This window comes from Balaenoptera borealis, assembly GCF_965194805.1.
Source record: "Balaenoptera borealis genome assembly, chromosome: 20".
Lineage (NCBI taxonomy): Eukaryota > Metazoa > Chordata > Mammalia > Artiodactyla > Balaenopteridae > Balaenoptera > Balaenoptera borealis.
Window position 1 is genome coordinate 54193487 of NC_138879.1, and position 16781 is coordinate 54210267.

Below are 16781 nucleotides of genomic sequence, written 5' to 3' on the forward strand. Positions count from 1 at the left end.
GCATAAGAATGAGAGAAAGCTCTAGTATAGGTAGAGAAGAGTCTAGAAATAACCCCACAGGAGATCAAGGTATAGTCCAAGCCAGTGTTTTTCAAATTATTTTTAGGAGAGGGATTCCAATATATTCAACAGATGAAAGCAAAGCAGATCAGGTTAAAGGAGGAAAAGGCTGAGAGCCCTGCCCGTTCTGACTCCTGAGATACCTCCAAAGGGCTCCATAAAACACTATGTGAAAATTCTGATCTGGGTATTTTTGCCTCCCCACCACTTGGGATGTAAGTGCCTCTCCAGGAAAGATGCTGACTTTCTTCGTGTTCCTCAAACCTGTGGCACTTAAGTCTCCTATGGATGCTTTAATACCTAATTCAGGTCCAATGGTAAATTCCATAAAGCAATGTTTCCAAGATGCCTTTTACACAAGTGGAAAGAAAATAATTCTTTTTGGACAAAGGGATAGGAGGTATCACTGAAGACATTTGGTTTGAATATCAAGTAATCTCGGGCAGTTACCCATTTTGAAACTCTACTGAAATGTTTGCTCTATGTGTTGTTAAGTCAATTATACTTCAATAAAAAACAAAAAACTAAACACAAACAAACAAAAAAATGTTTGCTCTATGGTTAGAAAGATAAAGAATTGGAATGGTTTCAAATGGACATACAGCACTCTTAGGCATACAGCACTAAAATGAAGAAGATGATGGTGATCATAATAATAATTTAAACAACAGTACATACTCAGTAAATGTTGAGGGGTCAGACATGGAGCATAGCACCTTTCTTGTACTCTCATTGGATCCTCACTGCAATCTGATGAGATATAGGTACCACTGCACCGCTGCTTTACAGATGAGGAAAACTAAAGCACATGCCATTTAAGATCTCATGGCTAACAAGTAGTAGAACTGCTATTGGAACCCAGGCAGACTGGCTCCAGAACCTGTGCACTTGAACAATATCATCTATAGTTTCAAAAAAGTTTGTTTAGAAATTACACATACGTAACTTCGAAGCTCTGTGAAACTCTTTATCCCTTGCTTCCCTAAGTCCCTGAACAAATGCTAAAAATATTTAGCATTCAGGGTTGTCTCCTCATGGGCCAGGCATTCATCCCGTGGTCCTGCTCCAGCACTTTTGGAGCTGGGGGTGGGATGCAGGAGAGGGCAGCATGCAATTCTGGTTCATGCCTTCATATTCCTGAGCCTTGGTTTCTCTTCTCAAAAGTCATGGAATGCCTTTTGAGCCAGAACAGGCAAAATTCAATTTAAAGTAACTTGAAGGGACATAATATTTGTTTTATAATATCCAAACTTCATTAAGACACAAACCTATCAAGTCACTAGCTATATTATTGAGTGTTTTAAACACTCAATATTATTATTGAGTATTATTATATTATTATTAGTAGTAGTAGTAGTAGTATTAGTATTAGTATTATTGAGTATATTGTTATATTGTTATATTATATATTGTTATAACAATAATATTGTTATATTATTGAGTATATTGAGTGTTTTAAAATAAAATATTGGGGGACTTCCCTGGTGGTCCAGTGGTTAGGACTCCACGCTTCCACTGCAGGGGGCATGGGTTCAATCCCTGGTCGGGGAACTAAGATCCTGCATGCTGCGTGGCTTGGCCAAAAAAAAAAAAAAAAATTAAAAAAAAGAAGATATTGGTCATGCACATTTTCAGATTAGAACTTCATAGAGGGTGATATAAAATGACCATCATACATCCCCAAACTTTGAAGATGGCTTTGACTTTAAATATGTTTCCTATTACTGGTAAGATTACAGACTGAATGCTTTAGTTCAGAAAATATAGTCACCGAACAATAAGGAGTCTCCTGTGCTTTCTTTGGATTTCAAATACAGTCTCTTTGCATTCTAAGGATTAAGTTCTGGTGAAAACAGTGGCAACTGAGGAACTGATGTTGCTGTGGCCGTGCTTATGTCTCCGCGCTAACTGCATTTGGGTGGATATAAAGTGTTAATTTTTAATATATTCAAAATGCACAGGTGGTTTTAAAGGCAAGGAGCTTGGTGCAGCACGTTTGCTCCGTGCAGGACCAGGAGGGCTACTTCCCGGCACACGAGCTTGTTGTTGGCACGGAGGCCTCTTAGCCAGCCCGGGGGTACATCACAGGCAACACCTTCCTTAGCTTCATCCAGGGCAGCACCAGCATGGCCCTGGCCATGCCCATTGCGTCAGGTCACGCATAGATTCTTAACGATGAAACCGTTTGGCCTTTTTCTTTTTTTTTTAATTTTAATTTGTTTATTTTTATTTTAGGCTGTGTTGGGTCTTCATTGCGGTGCGCGGGCTTCTCATTGCGGTGGCTTCTCTTGTTGCGGAGCACGGGCTCTAGGCACATGGGCTTCAGTAGCTGTGGCTCTCAGGCTCAGTAGTTGTGGCTCATGGGCTCTAGAGCGCAGGCTCAGTAGTTGCAGCGCCCGGGCTTAGTTGCTCCGCGGCATGTGGGATCTTCCCAGACCAGGGCTCGAACCCATGTACCCTGCATTGGCAGGCGGATTCTTAACCACTGCGCCACCAGGGAAGCCACGTTTGGCCTTTTTCTTAATGCTCTTTCTCCCCCTAGGGAGTGTCAGCTATCAGGTGCCTGAAGATGGGGGGTTTATTGGTGGGCTCTGGAGCCGGATTGCTGGTCTTCTGTAAAAGCCCCAGCTACAAACCCATCAAGTAAGTTCCAGACTCCACAGGGTTTGGATGGGGGGGGACCCTCTAGAGGGAGGTTTGCTTAAAGCTGGTAACTAAATGATATTGGCAAAGTGATATTTGGTTAAAGAATCTCATCTTAGAGGGAGGAGAGATGGGGATATGTGTATATGTACAGCTGATTCACTTTGTTATAAAGCAGAAACTAACACACCATTGTAAAGCAATTATACTCCAATAAAGATGTTAAAAAGAAAGAAAGAAAATAAATAAAGAAAAAATAAGATATGTCTTTGCCCTCCCAGAACTTACAGTCTGGTTTGGGGATAAGGTAGACACACATGAAATAGTCACTATAATACAAGTTGATATATAAACACAATCTCATGGTCCAGATAAAGTAAAATATATAATGAATGTTGCAGAGAAGATCAGAGAAGGGAGTGATCTTGTTGGGATGGAAAGACACTTCCCAGAGGAGCAGAGGCAGCCCTTGAACTTAGCTTCAACAGAAGCCAGATACCCTTAGACATGCTCCACATGGCCTCTGAGCTCTGTGTATATGGATATACATTGGAGAAACGAGCATCACCTGTTTTCATGCAGATGAATCTGTATTGAGTGCTTGCTATGTACCAGGCACTATTTTAGGTTCTGGGGAAATCAATGGATAAAGCAAAGAAAAAAGAAAGAAAGAAACCATCCCTACCCTCATGGAGTTTACATTCCAGCAGGAGGGAGACAACAATAAAAAATAAACAAAATAAACAAGTAAAGTACATGGCATTAGAGAGTGATGAGTACAATGGGGATAAATGAGTAGCTTGTGGAGGAGGGGGGTTAGGTTTTGAAGCAGACGGGACAGATTGCAACTTTAAATTCAGTGCTCAGTGTAGGTCTTATGGAGAATATATTGGGACCAGTTTTGTGTTTGTATGAAGGGGAATAAAAAAAGGGGGAGGCAACTTCAGAGCAGTGTTGGGTAGACTCTGGACCCATGAAGTCGGTATAGGAAATTAACCCTTTCATTTTTTTTAACCCCTTGTTTTTAATACACAAATGGTCCCATTGTAATGAAGATAATTAGACTCAAAGTAATTATTACAAGGTCGGCGCTATAAATGTCTCCAGAATAACCCTGTGTGCCAGCAAGGCTCACATTGGATACTGTGATTTCCTTCTCCTTGGGTTTGTAGATTGAGGAAGCAGCTCCCAGGAGAGGTCATGGAGGTTAGAAAGGGAACTCGGATGCTTGTACAGACGGCTGGGGGTCAGAGGTCCTTGCCCCTGTAGCCCTGGGAACCCTAGCACCTTGTATTCTTTGCAGCCCAGATGCCAAGGGTCAGTGTTTCTCAGCTGCCCTCTATGGGCTCATGTAGGGTTACCTCTGTCATATCCAGCTGCAACCCTGTAAAGGAGGTATTATTCTGTGGTTGAGTAAACTGAGGCCCAGAGGTTTCTAACTTATCCAAGAGTCACAGAGCTCTAGTTAGTGAAGGAGCTGGGATATGACTTGGGGGTCTGTCCTTTCCCCCTTAACTGTTCTGTGTCCCACCAACAAATGACTCTTTGTAAAATACTGCATTTCCCATGCTCGTTCCCTGCACAAGAACCCTCACTGGATTTTCATTGTCAAAACTAAGTTAGGTGCAGAGCAAGGGTGGGTTTCGAGGGCCTCGTTCATTTATATATTCTTTTTTTAAGAAAGCTCATAGTCAGTAAACATTTGGGGAACAGGGGGATCTGAAATATCTGAAAGGTGGAAGAAGAAAAAATAACCCCTGAAAGTTCTGGCAAACATAGCGACTATTAACATTTTGTTATTTCCTCTTGCCCGTGTTATTCATATACATTTTAAAAGAATTGTACTTTTTTAAGATATAAACTTTTGTATTCTGGTTTTTTACTTAATACAAACATCATAAATAGTTTCAATATTACTACATAATCTTTTATGGTGGTAAAATATGTATACTCCATAACCATTTAAACATGGTTTTAGTGGCCAGGCAAATACTTTTTGAAGTCACTGCTCCATAGATCATTTAACCATTCCAATACAGTTGGATACTTAGGTTGTTTCCAACTTTTTACTCTTTTAAATAAGGTTATAATAACATTCTTTGACATAAAGGGTTTTTCCCCTGATTTTAGGATTATTTCCCAGAAATGGAATTAATAAAGTGTTTAATTAATTGGCAGGGTCATTTGTGCCCATTTGCTTGCCTGGAATGTTCCCTCTATCTAAATCCTACCTGTGTTACATGACCCATTTCAGACCACATTTCACAGATAAGGTCCCCTGACTATAGTAAACCATGTCGGTCTCTCCCTTTGCTAACCATGGGCACTTAATATTGTAACCCCTGCCTTTCCAACTATGCCACCCCCTCAAAGGCATGTCCCAGGTCACACGCCTGATATGTGTCCTCTGTAATGCTTCGGACAGTTAATAAATACTCATCGATTGAGGAAATCTGCTTCTCCTTTTGCTTCTCCTTAAAGGAAAATCCAGTTACAAGGTGGCATCACTTCTATCACACTTCGAGGGGAAGGACACCAGTTCTTTGTAGGAACAGAAGAGTCACACATTTATCGTGTCAACTTCACAGATTTCAAAGAGACTCTCATTACAACTTGTCACTTTGAAGCTGTTGAGGACATTGTCTTTCCATTGTAAGTAGAAGACGGTAAAAATGATAAGAACGTGGAGGTTTGGTGCTGGGTGCAAGGAAATGTAATTTTATTAATATACTTTCAATACCAACTAACATAATCGATCATGATAAGTCATAATAAATTATTTTTTTCTCCTGAAATTTTTCTATTGTAGCGAATTATTTTAATAGGCTTTCTATTGTCTTTACCAAGCAGCTACATTCGTTTCATAATTCAAATTTGGGCCTCTTTAGAATGTTGGCTTTTCTAATAAATCCATCATGGAAATGGTGAACAGACTGGCAAAACTTTTCTGTTTTCCCACTGCTGTCTGGAGAAAAGCTTAGTAGTGCCTTTTTTCAAACATCTTTCAAGTCATTTGTTTGCACCTCTTGGGTCTTCCAGATTTGGCATGCCTGATGGCAGTGGTCATCAGATTGAGTTCTTCTGGATCTCGTTGCTGTGTATCTTGGTAAATCCCTCACAAACCCAGTGAAACAAATAACCATCAGCAGTTTTAATATCAAAAAGAGCTACAGTCATAGTTTGCCATTACTTGAATTTGAAACCTATTTTGTCTTTGGTGAGATTTGTTCCATGAGGTTGGTCACAGTTTTTGCTCTCAACTTCCTCAGTGTTTCACTTGAATTTACAAAACTCAAAGTCATTGTTCCATAGGTAGCAAGACTCTCTTTGAAAACTTGATCCTTAAGATCACAAAATGTAGTTTTGGTTCCATGAGTCTTTGTGATTAGGTTCTTCCAAATATTTCTAATAGTGAAAATAGCTGGTACCTCCCATTAGGTGAATCTTTATTTGAAAATTGGTCATTTCCTTTCTGTATCACTTTTCTTCTCTTTTTCTAAGGAGCTTGGTAGAATCAATCTGTAAAATTATTTGGTCCTGGTGCCTTTTGTAAGGGTAAGTTTTTAAATACCTTTTCAATTTCTTATGTAGGTTTTGTACTTCTTTCTTTTCTTTTTTTTTTAACAGGTCTATTGAAATATAATTTACGTATCATAAAGTTCACCCATTAGAGTGTACAATTCAATGGTTTTCCTAGGGGCATATTTACAGAGTTGTGCAACCATCACCATAATCTAATTTTAGAACATTTTATATCCCCAAAAGAAACATACTAGCAGTCACTTTAAGCCTATAAAGTTCAGCTTTCAGCCACCCAAACTGAGCACAGTTGGTGAATGTACTGTGCTCAGCTAAAGGTAAAAAGGTAAAAAACTCTCAGATTGATCCCATGAGCTCTGTCCTCAAAAATAGAATCTTAAAATTAAAAAAAGAAAGAAAAAAAAAAACAATAAAATTTTTAAAAAGAAAAATAGTATCCTCTCTGGTCTCTGTCTGCTTTTTCTTCCTTTTGAGGTTTCCCCCCTACATGTAGAATTCAGCTGGCATACAGTAATTTGGGCAGGTTTTTTTTTTTAATTAATTTTTTGTTGCACCACATGGTGTGTAAGATCTTAGTTCCCCAACCATGAATCGAACCCACACCCTCTGCGGTGGAAGCGCAGGGTCTCAACCACTGGACTGCCAGGGAAGTCCCTGCATTTCTTTTTTCTTTTTTAATAAATACATTTATTTATTTATTTATTTATGGATTTATGGCTGCGTTGGGTCTTCGTTGCTGCATGCGGGCTTTCTCTAGTTGCGGAGAGCTACTCTTCGTTGCGGTGCACGGGCTTCTCTTGAGGTGGTTTCTATTGTTGCAGAGCACGGGCTCTAGGTTCGCGGGTTTCAGTAGTTGTGGCTCGTGGGCTCTAGAGCGCAGGCTCAGTAGTTGTGGCACATGGACTTAGTCACTCTGTGGCATGTGGGATCTTCCCGGACCAGGGCTCAAACCCATGTCCCCTGCATTGACAGGCGGATTCTTAACCACTGTGCCACCAGGAAAGCCCTGTCTTCAGAATTTTTGGTTCTTATTGTTGTTCATTTTTTTTGTTTTGTTTTGTTTTTTTGTTTTGTTTTGTTTTGTTTTTATTTTTGTTGTTGTTGTTCATTTTATCTGGCTTTTATAAATGTTATCTGTGGGAAGTTTGTGTGACCACTTCACTGCTCCAAAATTACAAGCGTATGTCTCTGGATATATGCCCGGGAGTAGGATTTTATTTTTTTATTTTTTTTTGACTGCGCCACACAGTTTGTGGGATCTTAGTTCCCCGACCAGGGACTGAACCCAGGCCACGGCAGTGAAAGCTCTGAGTCCTAACCACTGAGCCGCCAGGGAACTCCCCAGGAGTGGGATTTTAGCTGGGTGGGAAGGAGCACACATACTTAGTGCACCATCTTGATCCAATCAATTTGGAACTTAATCTCTCAGATCCTAAACTCAGGACGTTTTTGGACTAGGCTTAATTCCTGAGGAAGTGGACTGTCCATCTCAGGGAGGGAGAATTTGGAAAGTTCTCTAGGTGGATTCATTCCATGATATTTGATTTTCATAGGAGTCCATATGCTTCTTTAAGAGCTCTTGTTGGGACTTCCCTGGTGGTGCAGTGGTTAAGAATCCGCCTGCCAATGCAGGGGACATGGGTTCGAGCCGTGGTCCGGAAAGATCCCACATGCTGCAGAGCAACTAAGCCTGTGCGCCACAACTACCGAGCCTGCGCTCTAGAGCCTGCAAGCCACAACTACTGAGCCCGCACGCCTAGAGCCCATGCTCCGCAACAAGAGAAGCCACCACAATGAGAAGCCCACGCACCGCAACGAAGAGTAGCCCCCGCTCGCCGCAACTAGAGAAAGCCCACGCGCAGCAACGAAGACCCAACACAGCCAAAAATAAATAAATGAATTAAAAAAAAAAAAAAAAAAAAGAGCTCATGTTCCCCCAAGGAGGAGCTCATTAACTGAAGGCAGTGTCTGACAAAAAACATTTCTTATTTCGATAAATATTAACACTCTAACGTTGGCTTGATTTGATCTCTGTTCATCAGAAGTGCCTGGCAAGGAGCTCCTGCTTTCCTGTTCCAGCACTTGCTGTTTCTTTTTTTTAAAAAATATTTATTTATTTTATTTGGGTGCTACGGGTCTTAGTTGTGGCATGCATGCAGGATCAAGTTCCCTGACCAAAGATCGAACCCAGCCGGGCCCCCTGCATTGGGAGCGTGGAGTCTTAACCTCTGGACCACCAGGAAAGTCCCAGAACTTGCTGTTTCTAGGTAGTAGTCCAGCATCATAATTTTACCTCTGAGCCCCAAAGCTAAATATGTGGAAAAGATCCACTTATTTTTCCATTCATTCCAAAGTGAGTAGATCTTAACCTAAGAGAGAGGGGCTCTCTTTTTATGGATGTGCTTATGCTGATAGGTAGGAATTTCTTGAGAGGTATTTAAATCTAAAAGCCCAGTCTCCACAAGGACTGTAGCTAGAAATGCATACTTTATTTTTCTGGACACGCCCTGTGGCATGTGGGAATTTATTTCCCCCAACCAGGGATGGAACCATGCCCCTTGCAGAGGAAGCAGGGAGTCATAACGACTGGACCACCAGCGAAGTCCCTAGAAATGCATACTTATAAAGCAGATGGTCTTTATTGTACCCTGGTATGACTCCTTTTTCTCAAATTGGAATAATCTGTAATTTTTTGGACATTTTTCATTATATTTACGAGTTGTCCATTGAGGGAAAAAAAAACCCAACAGACCAATTGCTTTGGGTTTCTCTTCCTTGTTCACAATCTCATATTTTCTCATAACTAAGCAAAGAAGTATTTTGGGTTGTCTGCAAACATGAATTCTAGAGCCCTTGTCATTTTCTTCTTTGAAATTTTAACAAGATTGTCTCCTTTACAGGAAAAGGTTTGTTTAGTCTCTTTTAATATAAATATTCCACAGATGTATTTCTTCTCATGTGTTAATTGCCATCAACAGGACACTGAAAGACTTTTAAATTGGCATTTTCCTTTTGAGCAACTTTGTCCCAACCCTTCGTAAGAGAAAAGACTACGAAAGATTTTTCTTTTTTTTGGCCGCACCGCGTGGTTTGCAGGATCTTAGTTCCCCGACCAGGGGTCAAACCCGTGCCCCCTGCAATGGAACTGCAGAGTCCTAACTGCTGGACTGCCAGGGAAGTCCCAAGACTATGAAAGACTGTCCACAGATGCTTTGAGGGCATCACATGCCGTTTTACACAAAAAGTCTGTAAGGCCATCAAGCCTGAGATAATAGGTGTCTAAAGGCATCCTTCCCTACATCCTCGTGAAGGCCATTTTAGTGTCAAACCAGCACCTGAGAAACACTGTGCATCTCGTATGGCTGCATCCCTTATCCTCTTGGTGGCTTCTTTGCAGTGGCACCGCTGAGCTCTTTGCCACCTGTGCCAAGAAGGACATCCGGGTGTGGCACACGCTGTCCAACAGGGAGCTGCTGCGGATCACTGTACCCAACATGACCTGCCGTGGCATCGATTTCATGAGGGACGGCAAGAGCATCATTTCCGGTAAGGTCGGTGTGCCAGGGTTTGGCTTCGGGCTCCAGCTGTGACTTTGGTTCTCGCCATTCTTATCCTGCCAGGCTCGACATGGGGATGAGCTGGAACAGCCTCCCGCTGTCCACTTGCTTCTCATCTAGCCTCTCTTTGGAATTCCTGTCCAGCTGGGATTCCTTCTGAGCTAGGAATTACCAAGCAGCAATCTCTCTTCCCCCGCATTGCTGCAGAGAGCATGTTGCTTTCTCTCTAGCAAGGAAATTCGGTGATTCATTTACAAAGTGGATTTGAGGCCTTAGCGAGTCCAGGGCACTTGAGTGAGAACCCTTTTTGTTGTTCAAGAGATTAAAAACTACTTAAACTAAGTTACAGCTCCAAGGGGATTTATTTTTAATTCAATTGATTATGTTATGCCAAAATATTTTAACATAAATTATAGACACAATGATATTCTACCTCTAAGTACTTCAGTATGCATCTCTAAAAACATTTTCCTATAAAATCCTAATTTCTTAATATTGTTTATGTTCAATCCATATACAGATTTCCCCAGTGGTCAAAAGTGAATTCACTGGTTCACATGAATGAAAAGTCAAGTGGGTGTTTAGGGACAGCTATTTAAACAGTGATATCAGGAGACTTCCCTGGCAGTCCAGTGGTTAGGAGTCTGCACTTGCACTGCAGGGGGCACGGGTTTGATCCCTGGCTGGGGAACTAAGATCCCACATGCTGCGACACAGCCAAAAAAATAATAATAATAATAATAAATAAAATAAAATAAAACCCATCTCATCCCCTCTTTTCTTGGCTCTGTCTCCTCGTGTTGGATTCTCCCCTGGGGCGTGTCTTCTCCACATACTGGTCACCAGGAGCTCTTGGCGTACATTACACTTAGAACTAACAAACCCTGAGGTCAAGAATCTTGGAGTCACCATCACCTGCTCTTTTCCTCTAATACCGCACCCCCGCTTCCCCCCGATGGCTCCCCCTTCAGAGTATGTCCCAGATCCCATCCATCTCATCATCTCCACCCTCCTCTCAGCCACCACCTTCTCTCTCCTGGATTATTCTAGTAGCTTCCTGCCAGGACTCCCTGCTTCTACTCTTGCCCATTACTCTTCTCCCCCGATCTGCTCTCAACACAGATGCCAGAAAACTCTTTAAAGTGTAAGTCAGATCATGCCATTTCTAGGGCTCAACGTTTCTTTTCCTTTTTAAAAATAAAAGACAAAGTCCCTGCAATTGCCTGCAAGGTCCCCCCCCCCCGACTTCTCTCCCCCAGCCCCACCTTCTCACCTCTACTTTGTCTCTTACCGCTCAGCCCCTCGAGCCATACGTGCTTCTTTTTTTATTATTATTATTTATTTATTCATTTATTTTTGGCTGTGTTGGGTCTTCGTTTCTGTGCGAGGGCTTTTTCTCTAGTTGCGGCAAGCGGGGGCCACTCTTCATCGTGGTGCGCGGGCCTCTCACTGTCGCGGCCTCTCTTGTTGCGGAGCACAGGCTCCAGACGCGCAGGCTCAGTAATTGTGGCTCACGGGCCTAGTCGCTCCGCGGCATGTGGGATCTTCCCAGACCAGGGCTTGAACCTGTGTCCCCTGCATTGGCAGGCGGATTCTCAACCACTGCGCCACCAGGGAAGCCCCATATGTGCTTCTTTGCTCTTTCTATGCTACACATAGGGCCTTTGCTATAGCTGTTCAGTCTGCCTGGAATGTTCTTTCCCCAGAGAGCCCCATGACTCACTCTCTCACCACCTCACTGCCTCGAGTCTTGGCTGAAATGCGATCCACCTTGAGCATCCTATTTAAAATTGCTAAGGTGCAGAGCTGATGCTAAAGGTGAGGAGAAGGAGCCAGCCAGGTGAAGAACATAACAGGAAGAGGGAACAGCAAGTGCAAAGGCCCTGAGGTGGGAAATTACTTGGTGTGTTTGAGGAATAGAAAGAGGACCAGTGCGTCTGAAGCTTAGAGGGTAAGGTTGGGGTCAGGGTTGAGGGAGAGTGGTATTAGAGGAAGTTGAAGAGGTAGGAAGGGAGCAGAGACTAGTTACTGTAGAGAATTAAGGAGCTGGTTTTCATTGCAAGTGCAGTGGGAAAAGCTTTTTGAAAGTTCTTGATCAAGGAGGTGACATGATTTTAAGAAGTTCACCCTAGCCCCTGCATAAATAATTGATTGCAGGAGAGCAAGAGTCTCAGGCTAGGGAGAAAGCTGTTATAATAATCCGGGAGAGAGATGCTGGTGGCTTGGACAAAGGTGGTCCCAGGGGGGAAGGGTTGAGATGTGGCCAGATTTACTGTTTTCAAATTGTAATGCTGATGGGACTTGTGACGGATCGGAGGTTGGGTTGGGTTGGGTGGATGGAATAGAGAGGAATCAAGGATGGCTCTGAAGTTCTTGGCTTGAGCAGCTGGATGGATGGTAGCGACTTTTATTGAGATGGGGAAGATGATGGGAGTGGGAGAAGGAGCAACGGGTTTAAATGGGGGCGAGGGGTGGGAAGCCAACATTTATTTGCAGGTGTTAAGTTCTACATCCCAGAGGCATGATCAACCAGCTGCTTGAATGTGCAAATTTTGCGGCTCATGGGAGAGGTGGGAGCTGGCCTCCCGCTTCTCTCTCCTGGGATGGGGCTCACCTGGAGGCAGGTTCAACTAAGGCAAGTCGCTCATTTCCCTCAGGAGGTATGGCCAGTTTGGGGAATCAGGGAAAAGGGGGCTATGATTCCTGGCACCTGGTGGGAGATCGGCCTCTTCCCTCCATCACCACCACTGCCCCCAGTCCTGTCTCTCACTTATGACTTAAGAGAGCCGCAGTCTGCAGAGAGCGTGACTATACTCATCCTGCCTGCCTTTGTTTCCCTTTCGTGCCAGCGTGGGATGACGGTAAAATCCGAGCCTTCGCCCCAGAGACAGGCCGGCTGATGTACGTCATTAACAACGCCCACAGGATTGGAGTGACGGCCATCGCCACCACCAGTGACTGTAAAAGGGTCATCAGCGGCGGTGGGGAAGGGGAGGTATTATTCTCGAAGGCAGAATCCTTTTAAAATAGCCCTTGGTTTAGAGCAACTGCCTCATAGCAGGCCACTAATTTGATTTTTTCACCTGTACTAGGAATCAGGCGGGACCAAATTAAGATTTTTGATGAAACTCTGAAATACATCATAAATTAAAGTTCTAATAATATAAATATGCATATCAATATTTTTGTTCCCAGAAAGGACATTTAGGATACAGACGTGAAATCATTCTACAGGGAATTGAGCTAGGAATCCAAGTTGGTGTTTTGCCAGAGTTTTAGAATACTTTTTTTTTCTCCTTCAAAAACCAGTTATATCAATTGTCTTTATCTCATCTTTTAAAGGAGATGCTATTTTTAGAATCGATTCTTTAATCTACCCAGATGCTTCGACCATCATTTTAAAATTATTACACTCGACCTTTTCGTTCCATCATTTCAAGGAGCCTAAAACATCTTTCACAAATTCATCTCAGTGTCTCCCCTCCCCTACTCTCCAGCTTTCTTCCTATCCCAAAGCCTTCCCTCTCACAACGTAGGACGTTTCCCTTTTCCTTCCCTTTCCCCATGCTATCGTATGAATAACCCAGGGAGAAGAAAGATACAGCATCTTCACGTAGCCTTTGGCAGAGTTTGGATCAAACCTGTTAGTGGCTGAATGTTTGGGTTCTGGGGCCACACTGCCTGGGCTCAGATTTCACTTCGGCCACTTCCCAGCTGTGTGACCTAGGGTGCGTGCTTTAACCTCTCTGTGCTTCAGTTTCCTGTAAAAGTAAAGGATAAAGTGAAGATAGCAGTACTCCAATTAGTGAGATGTTTTTTTACACTCTTTATTTTGTACGAAGTCTTCAGAACCTGGTGTGCATTTCACGTTCAGAGCACATCTCCATGAGGACAAAACCCTGCAGATGCTCCACAGACACACCTAGTCCTAGACCATCGCCCTGCTCTCTGCCCATTACCACCCTCGTGGCTCTGTTCCCTTCCCTCATCCCTTCAGCCACGCTGTTGCTAACGCCCACAGCATCCTTGCTTGCGCCCTCAGCCTTTGGGGGCATCGACCTTGCTGAGGAGGGTTACAGGAGGGAATCGCACAAAACAGATTCGTCGCCCCCAGCCCTGATCAGCAGTCTTTTCACAATGCCCGCTCCCATTCCCCACAGCTACTCCAGACCTTTTCTTCCAAGAGACATAGTCTTCAAGGTCTCTGTAAGTACTAGAGACCAGGGCTGCTGCTGGTCTGCAGGGGTGCACTGGTCTGAATACTGGGGTTGCTAAGGTACCCTTAAGTATTTTACTTCCATTTTCATTGGTAAATGGCCGTCACCTGAGTTGCGAAGACCCTAATCCCACCACTTTATACCCAAACCTCCCTGCCATCCCACAGCTAATGGCCAGCACATCCAAGGCTCCAGTCCTGCGCTGTTTGGCTGGTGCCCACGCCACGCTGGCTAGAGCATCTGCATCTCACCCTTGCTAGAGAGCCACTGCCTGCCTCCATACATTCAGGATTGTGGATTCGTTTTCTCTGGCAATAGTCATCACCCTGTCCCATGTCAAGACATACTGAGTTATTTGAACACCATAGCAAGGAAGATGGCCCGGCTCATTTGGGATAACCTCACTTCCTCATCTTCTTGACTAAGAAAGTGTCTTTGAATGTTTTTCTTACTTCATTTAAGGTTATTTTCCTCTTGTCAGGTGTGAATAACTTAGTCTGTTATTACTGATCCCAACACTAGTTTTCAGTTTAGTGTTCAACTAGACTATGGCTCCTTTGTTGTCTTATATCACTTACACAAAATAATTTCTGCTCTTCTTATTTTTTAGAAGTCCAACACATTCATTATAAGAAGCATCCGACTACATTATTATGTTCTCTGGTATAGTTGTGACAGAGCGTTTATCCATTACAGGCCCTACTGTTATAACCAAATAACTTTCCTTTTTTACTTACCCTTTTTATTACAGTTAGGGCATCATACTGACAGTTTTGAAATTTTGTGTGTAGGTAGTTGTATCACCTCTGCATTTCATTTCAAGATAGCAAAGGGGTATTCGTTACTGAAAGTGGGTGTTGGCTTCAGTGGAGTTGAGAACCACTGATTTTAAATGATTGAGACTGAGCAGCTGTTGTGAAAGTTTAAATATGGCTCTGGGTACCCAAGAGATGCCCTGATGGCAGCAGAAACTTGAAAGCAATGCTCAGCAGAAATGAGCAGACATGTTATTTCACTCGGTTTAGCAGCAGCCCCTGCATTACTGGTTTTAGCAGCGGGTGTCTGATGTATTTCTCAGCCCTAAAGTAAAAACAGGTGTAGGTTCCCTGGTAGGCATCTCCCCGGTAGGCATCTCCCCGTCTCCACGGAAGAATATTCCCGCCCTGCAACTTGGCATCCCTACCTCCCTCAACTGAGATGAGAACAGGGAGTTAGAAAAACAGGTCAGCCCAGGAGGTGAGGAAGCTCTGGGAATCTTTTCATTTTTCTATTTATATTTATTTTAACCCCCTTCAAGAATTCCCAAGTTGGAATCGAGAGCCTGTGCTTTGTGGCTTCCAGGTGAGGGTGTGGCAGATAGGCCACCAGACCCGGAAGCTGGAGGAGGCGCTGAAGGAGCACAAGTCCTCCGTGTCCTGCATCAGGGTGACGAAGAGCAACGAGCAGTGCGTCACGGCCAGCACGGACGGCACCTGCATCATCTGGGACCTCGTGTAGGTACCAGTGATGGGGAGGACCGAGTGATGCAGAACCCAATTCCAGCATCTTATTGAACTCGAGGGAAGACTCAAACAAAGGGTAGAAATCTTACTTTGGGCAACAGGAAAGGGATGTTCGTCAGAAGCCATTCATCCCCATGGTTGTTCAGAGTTCACAGATACTGGTGGAAAGGGTAGAGTTTCCAGGAAGAGCTGGATGTTAGAAGTTTCTGGACAGATAGGGAAGTAGCTTTCTGGATATACAGGGTGAGACATGGTTTAACTTACACTAATGCAACTCTAAGAATTTTCCAGAAGGGGGAGAAAGGCAATCATGTAAATAACGCAAGCATTTCCTCTGGTCCTTCCGCACTGTCCAGTCGAGCCCAGAGTGACCTTGCCATGGGGGTGGGAGTGGGGCGGTGCCATCAATTTGCCACGTTCTCAGGGACCTCTTATTCTGTGAGTGTATGGTAACCCCCGTAGACTGCCTGACTCTAAGCTAACTGGACCAAAGCATGTGAACGTGACTGTTGGAGTAATTCACAGGATTTCCAAGGATGCTTTTTTTTTGACTATAAGCATGTTTGCTCTGTGTCTTTTATTTAGAATTATACCCTATTCCTCCAACCCCTCTCCCAGCCGACCACCCCTCTACCACTAAGATGCCTCACTCCTGTATGTAACTGCATTAGAGAGACTTGAATAAGTACAGAGATGGGAGGAAAGAGATAGGTAGATAGATAGATAGATAGATAGATAGATAGATAGATAGATAGATAGACAGATGTCTATATAGAGATATTGCAAAAGGATATGAAACGTTCTAGATTGGGGAGAAAACAATGGAACTAAAGGCAAAGGGGGTGGGGGAAGGAAGGATTGGGAGTTTGGGGTTAGCAAATACAAACTAGTATATACAGAATGGATAAACAACAAGGTCCTACTGTGTAGCACAGGGAACTATATTCACTATCCTATGATAAACCATCATGGAAAAGAATATGATAAAGAATATATACGTATAACTGAGTCACTGTGCTGTAGAGCAGAAATTAACACAACATTGTAAATCAACTATGCTTCAATAAAATTTTTAAAAAGTTAAATTAAAAAAAGGCAAAGGTAGAACACTTTTTATTTTTTAATTTTTTAATTTTTTGGCTGCACCACTCGGCATGCAGGATCTTAGTTCCCCGACCAGGGATCGAACCCAGGCCCTTGGCAGTGAACGTGTGGAGTCCTAACCACCGGGCTGCCAGGGAATTCCCAGGACACTTTTTATT

At 43.3% G+C, this 16781-nt stretch overlaps 1 protein-coding gene across 2 annotated transcripts in view; it reads left to right on the forward strand.

The window, feature by feature from the left end:
- The window catches only part of CFAP52 (cilia and flagella associated protein 52), a 36540-nt gene that overhangs the window by 13382 nt on the left and 6377 nt on the right, over window positions 1-16781 (forward strand). For both annotated transcript variants that reach the window (XM_082372896.1, XM_082372897.1), the window contains 5 exons: window positions 2603-2703; window positions 5185-5355; window positions 9641-9789; window positions 12650-12795; window positions 15359-15510. In XM_082372896.1, coding sequence (XP_082229022.1) covers window positions 2603-2703; window positions 5185-5355; window positions 9641-9789; window positions 12650-12795; window positions 15359-15510 — 719 coding nt within the window. The remainder of the gene's footprint in view (window positions 1-2602; window positions 2704-5184; window positions 5356-9640; window positions 9790-12649; window positions 12796-15358; window positions 15511-16781) is intronic.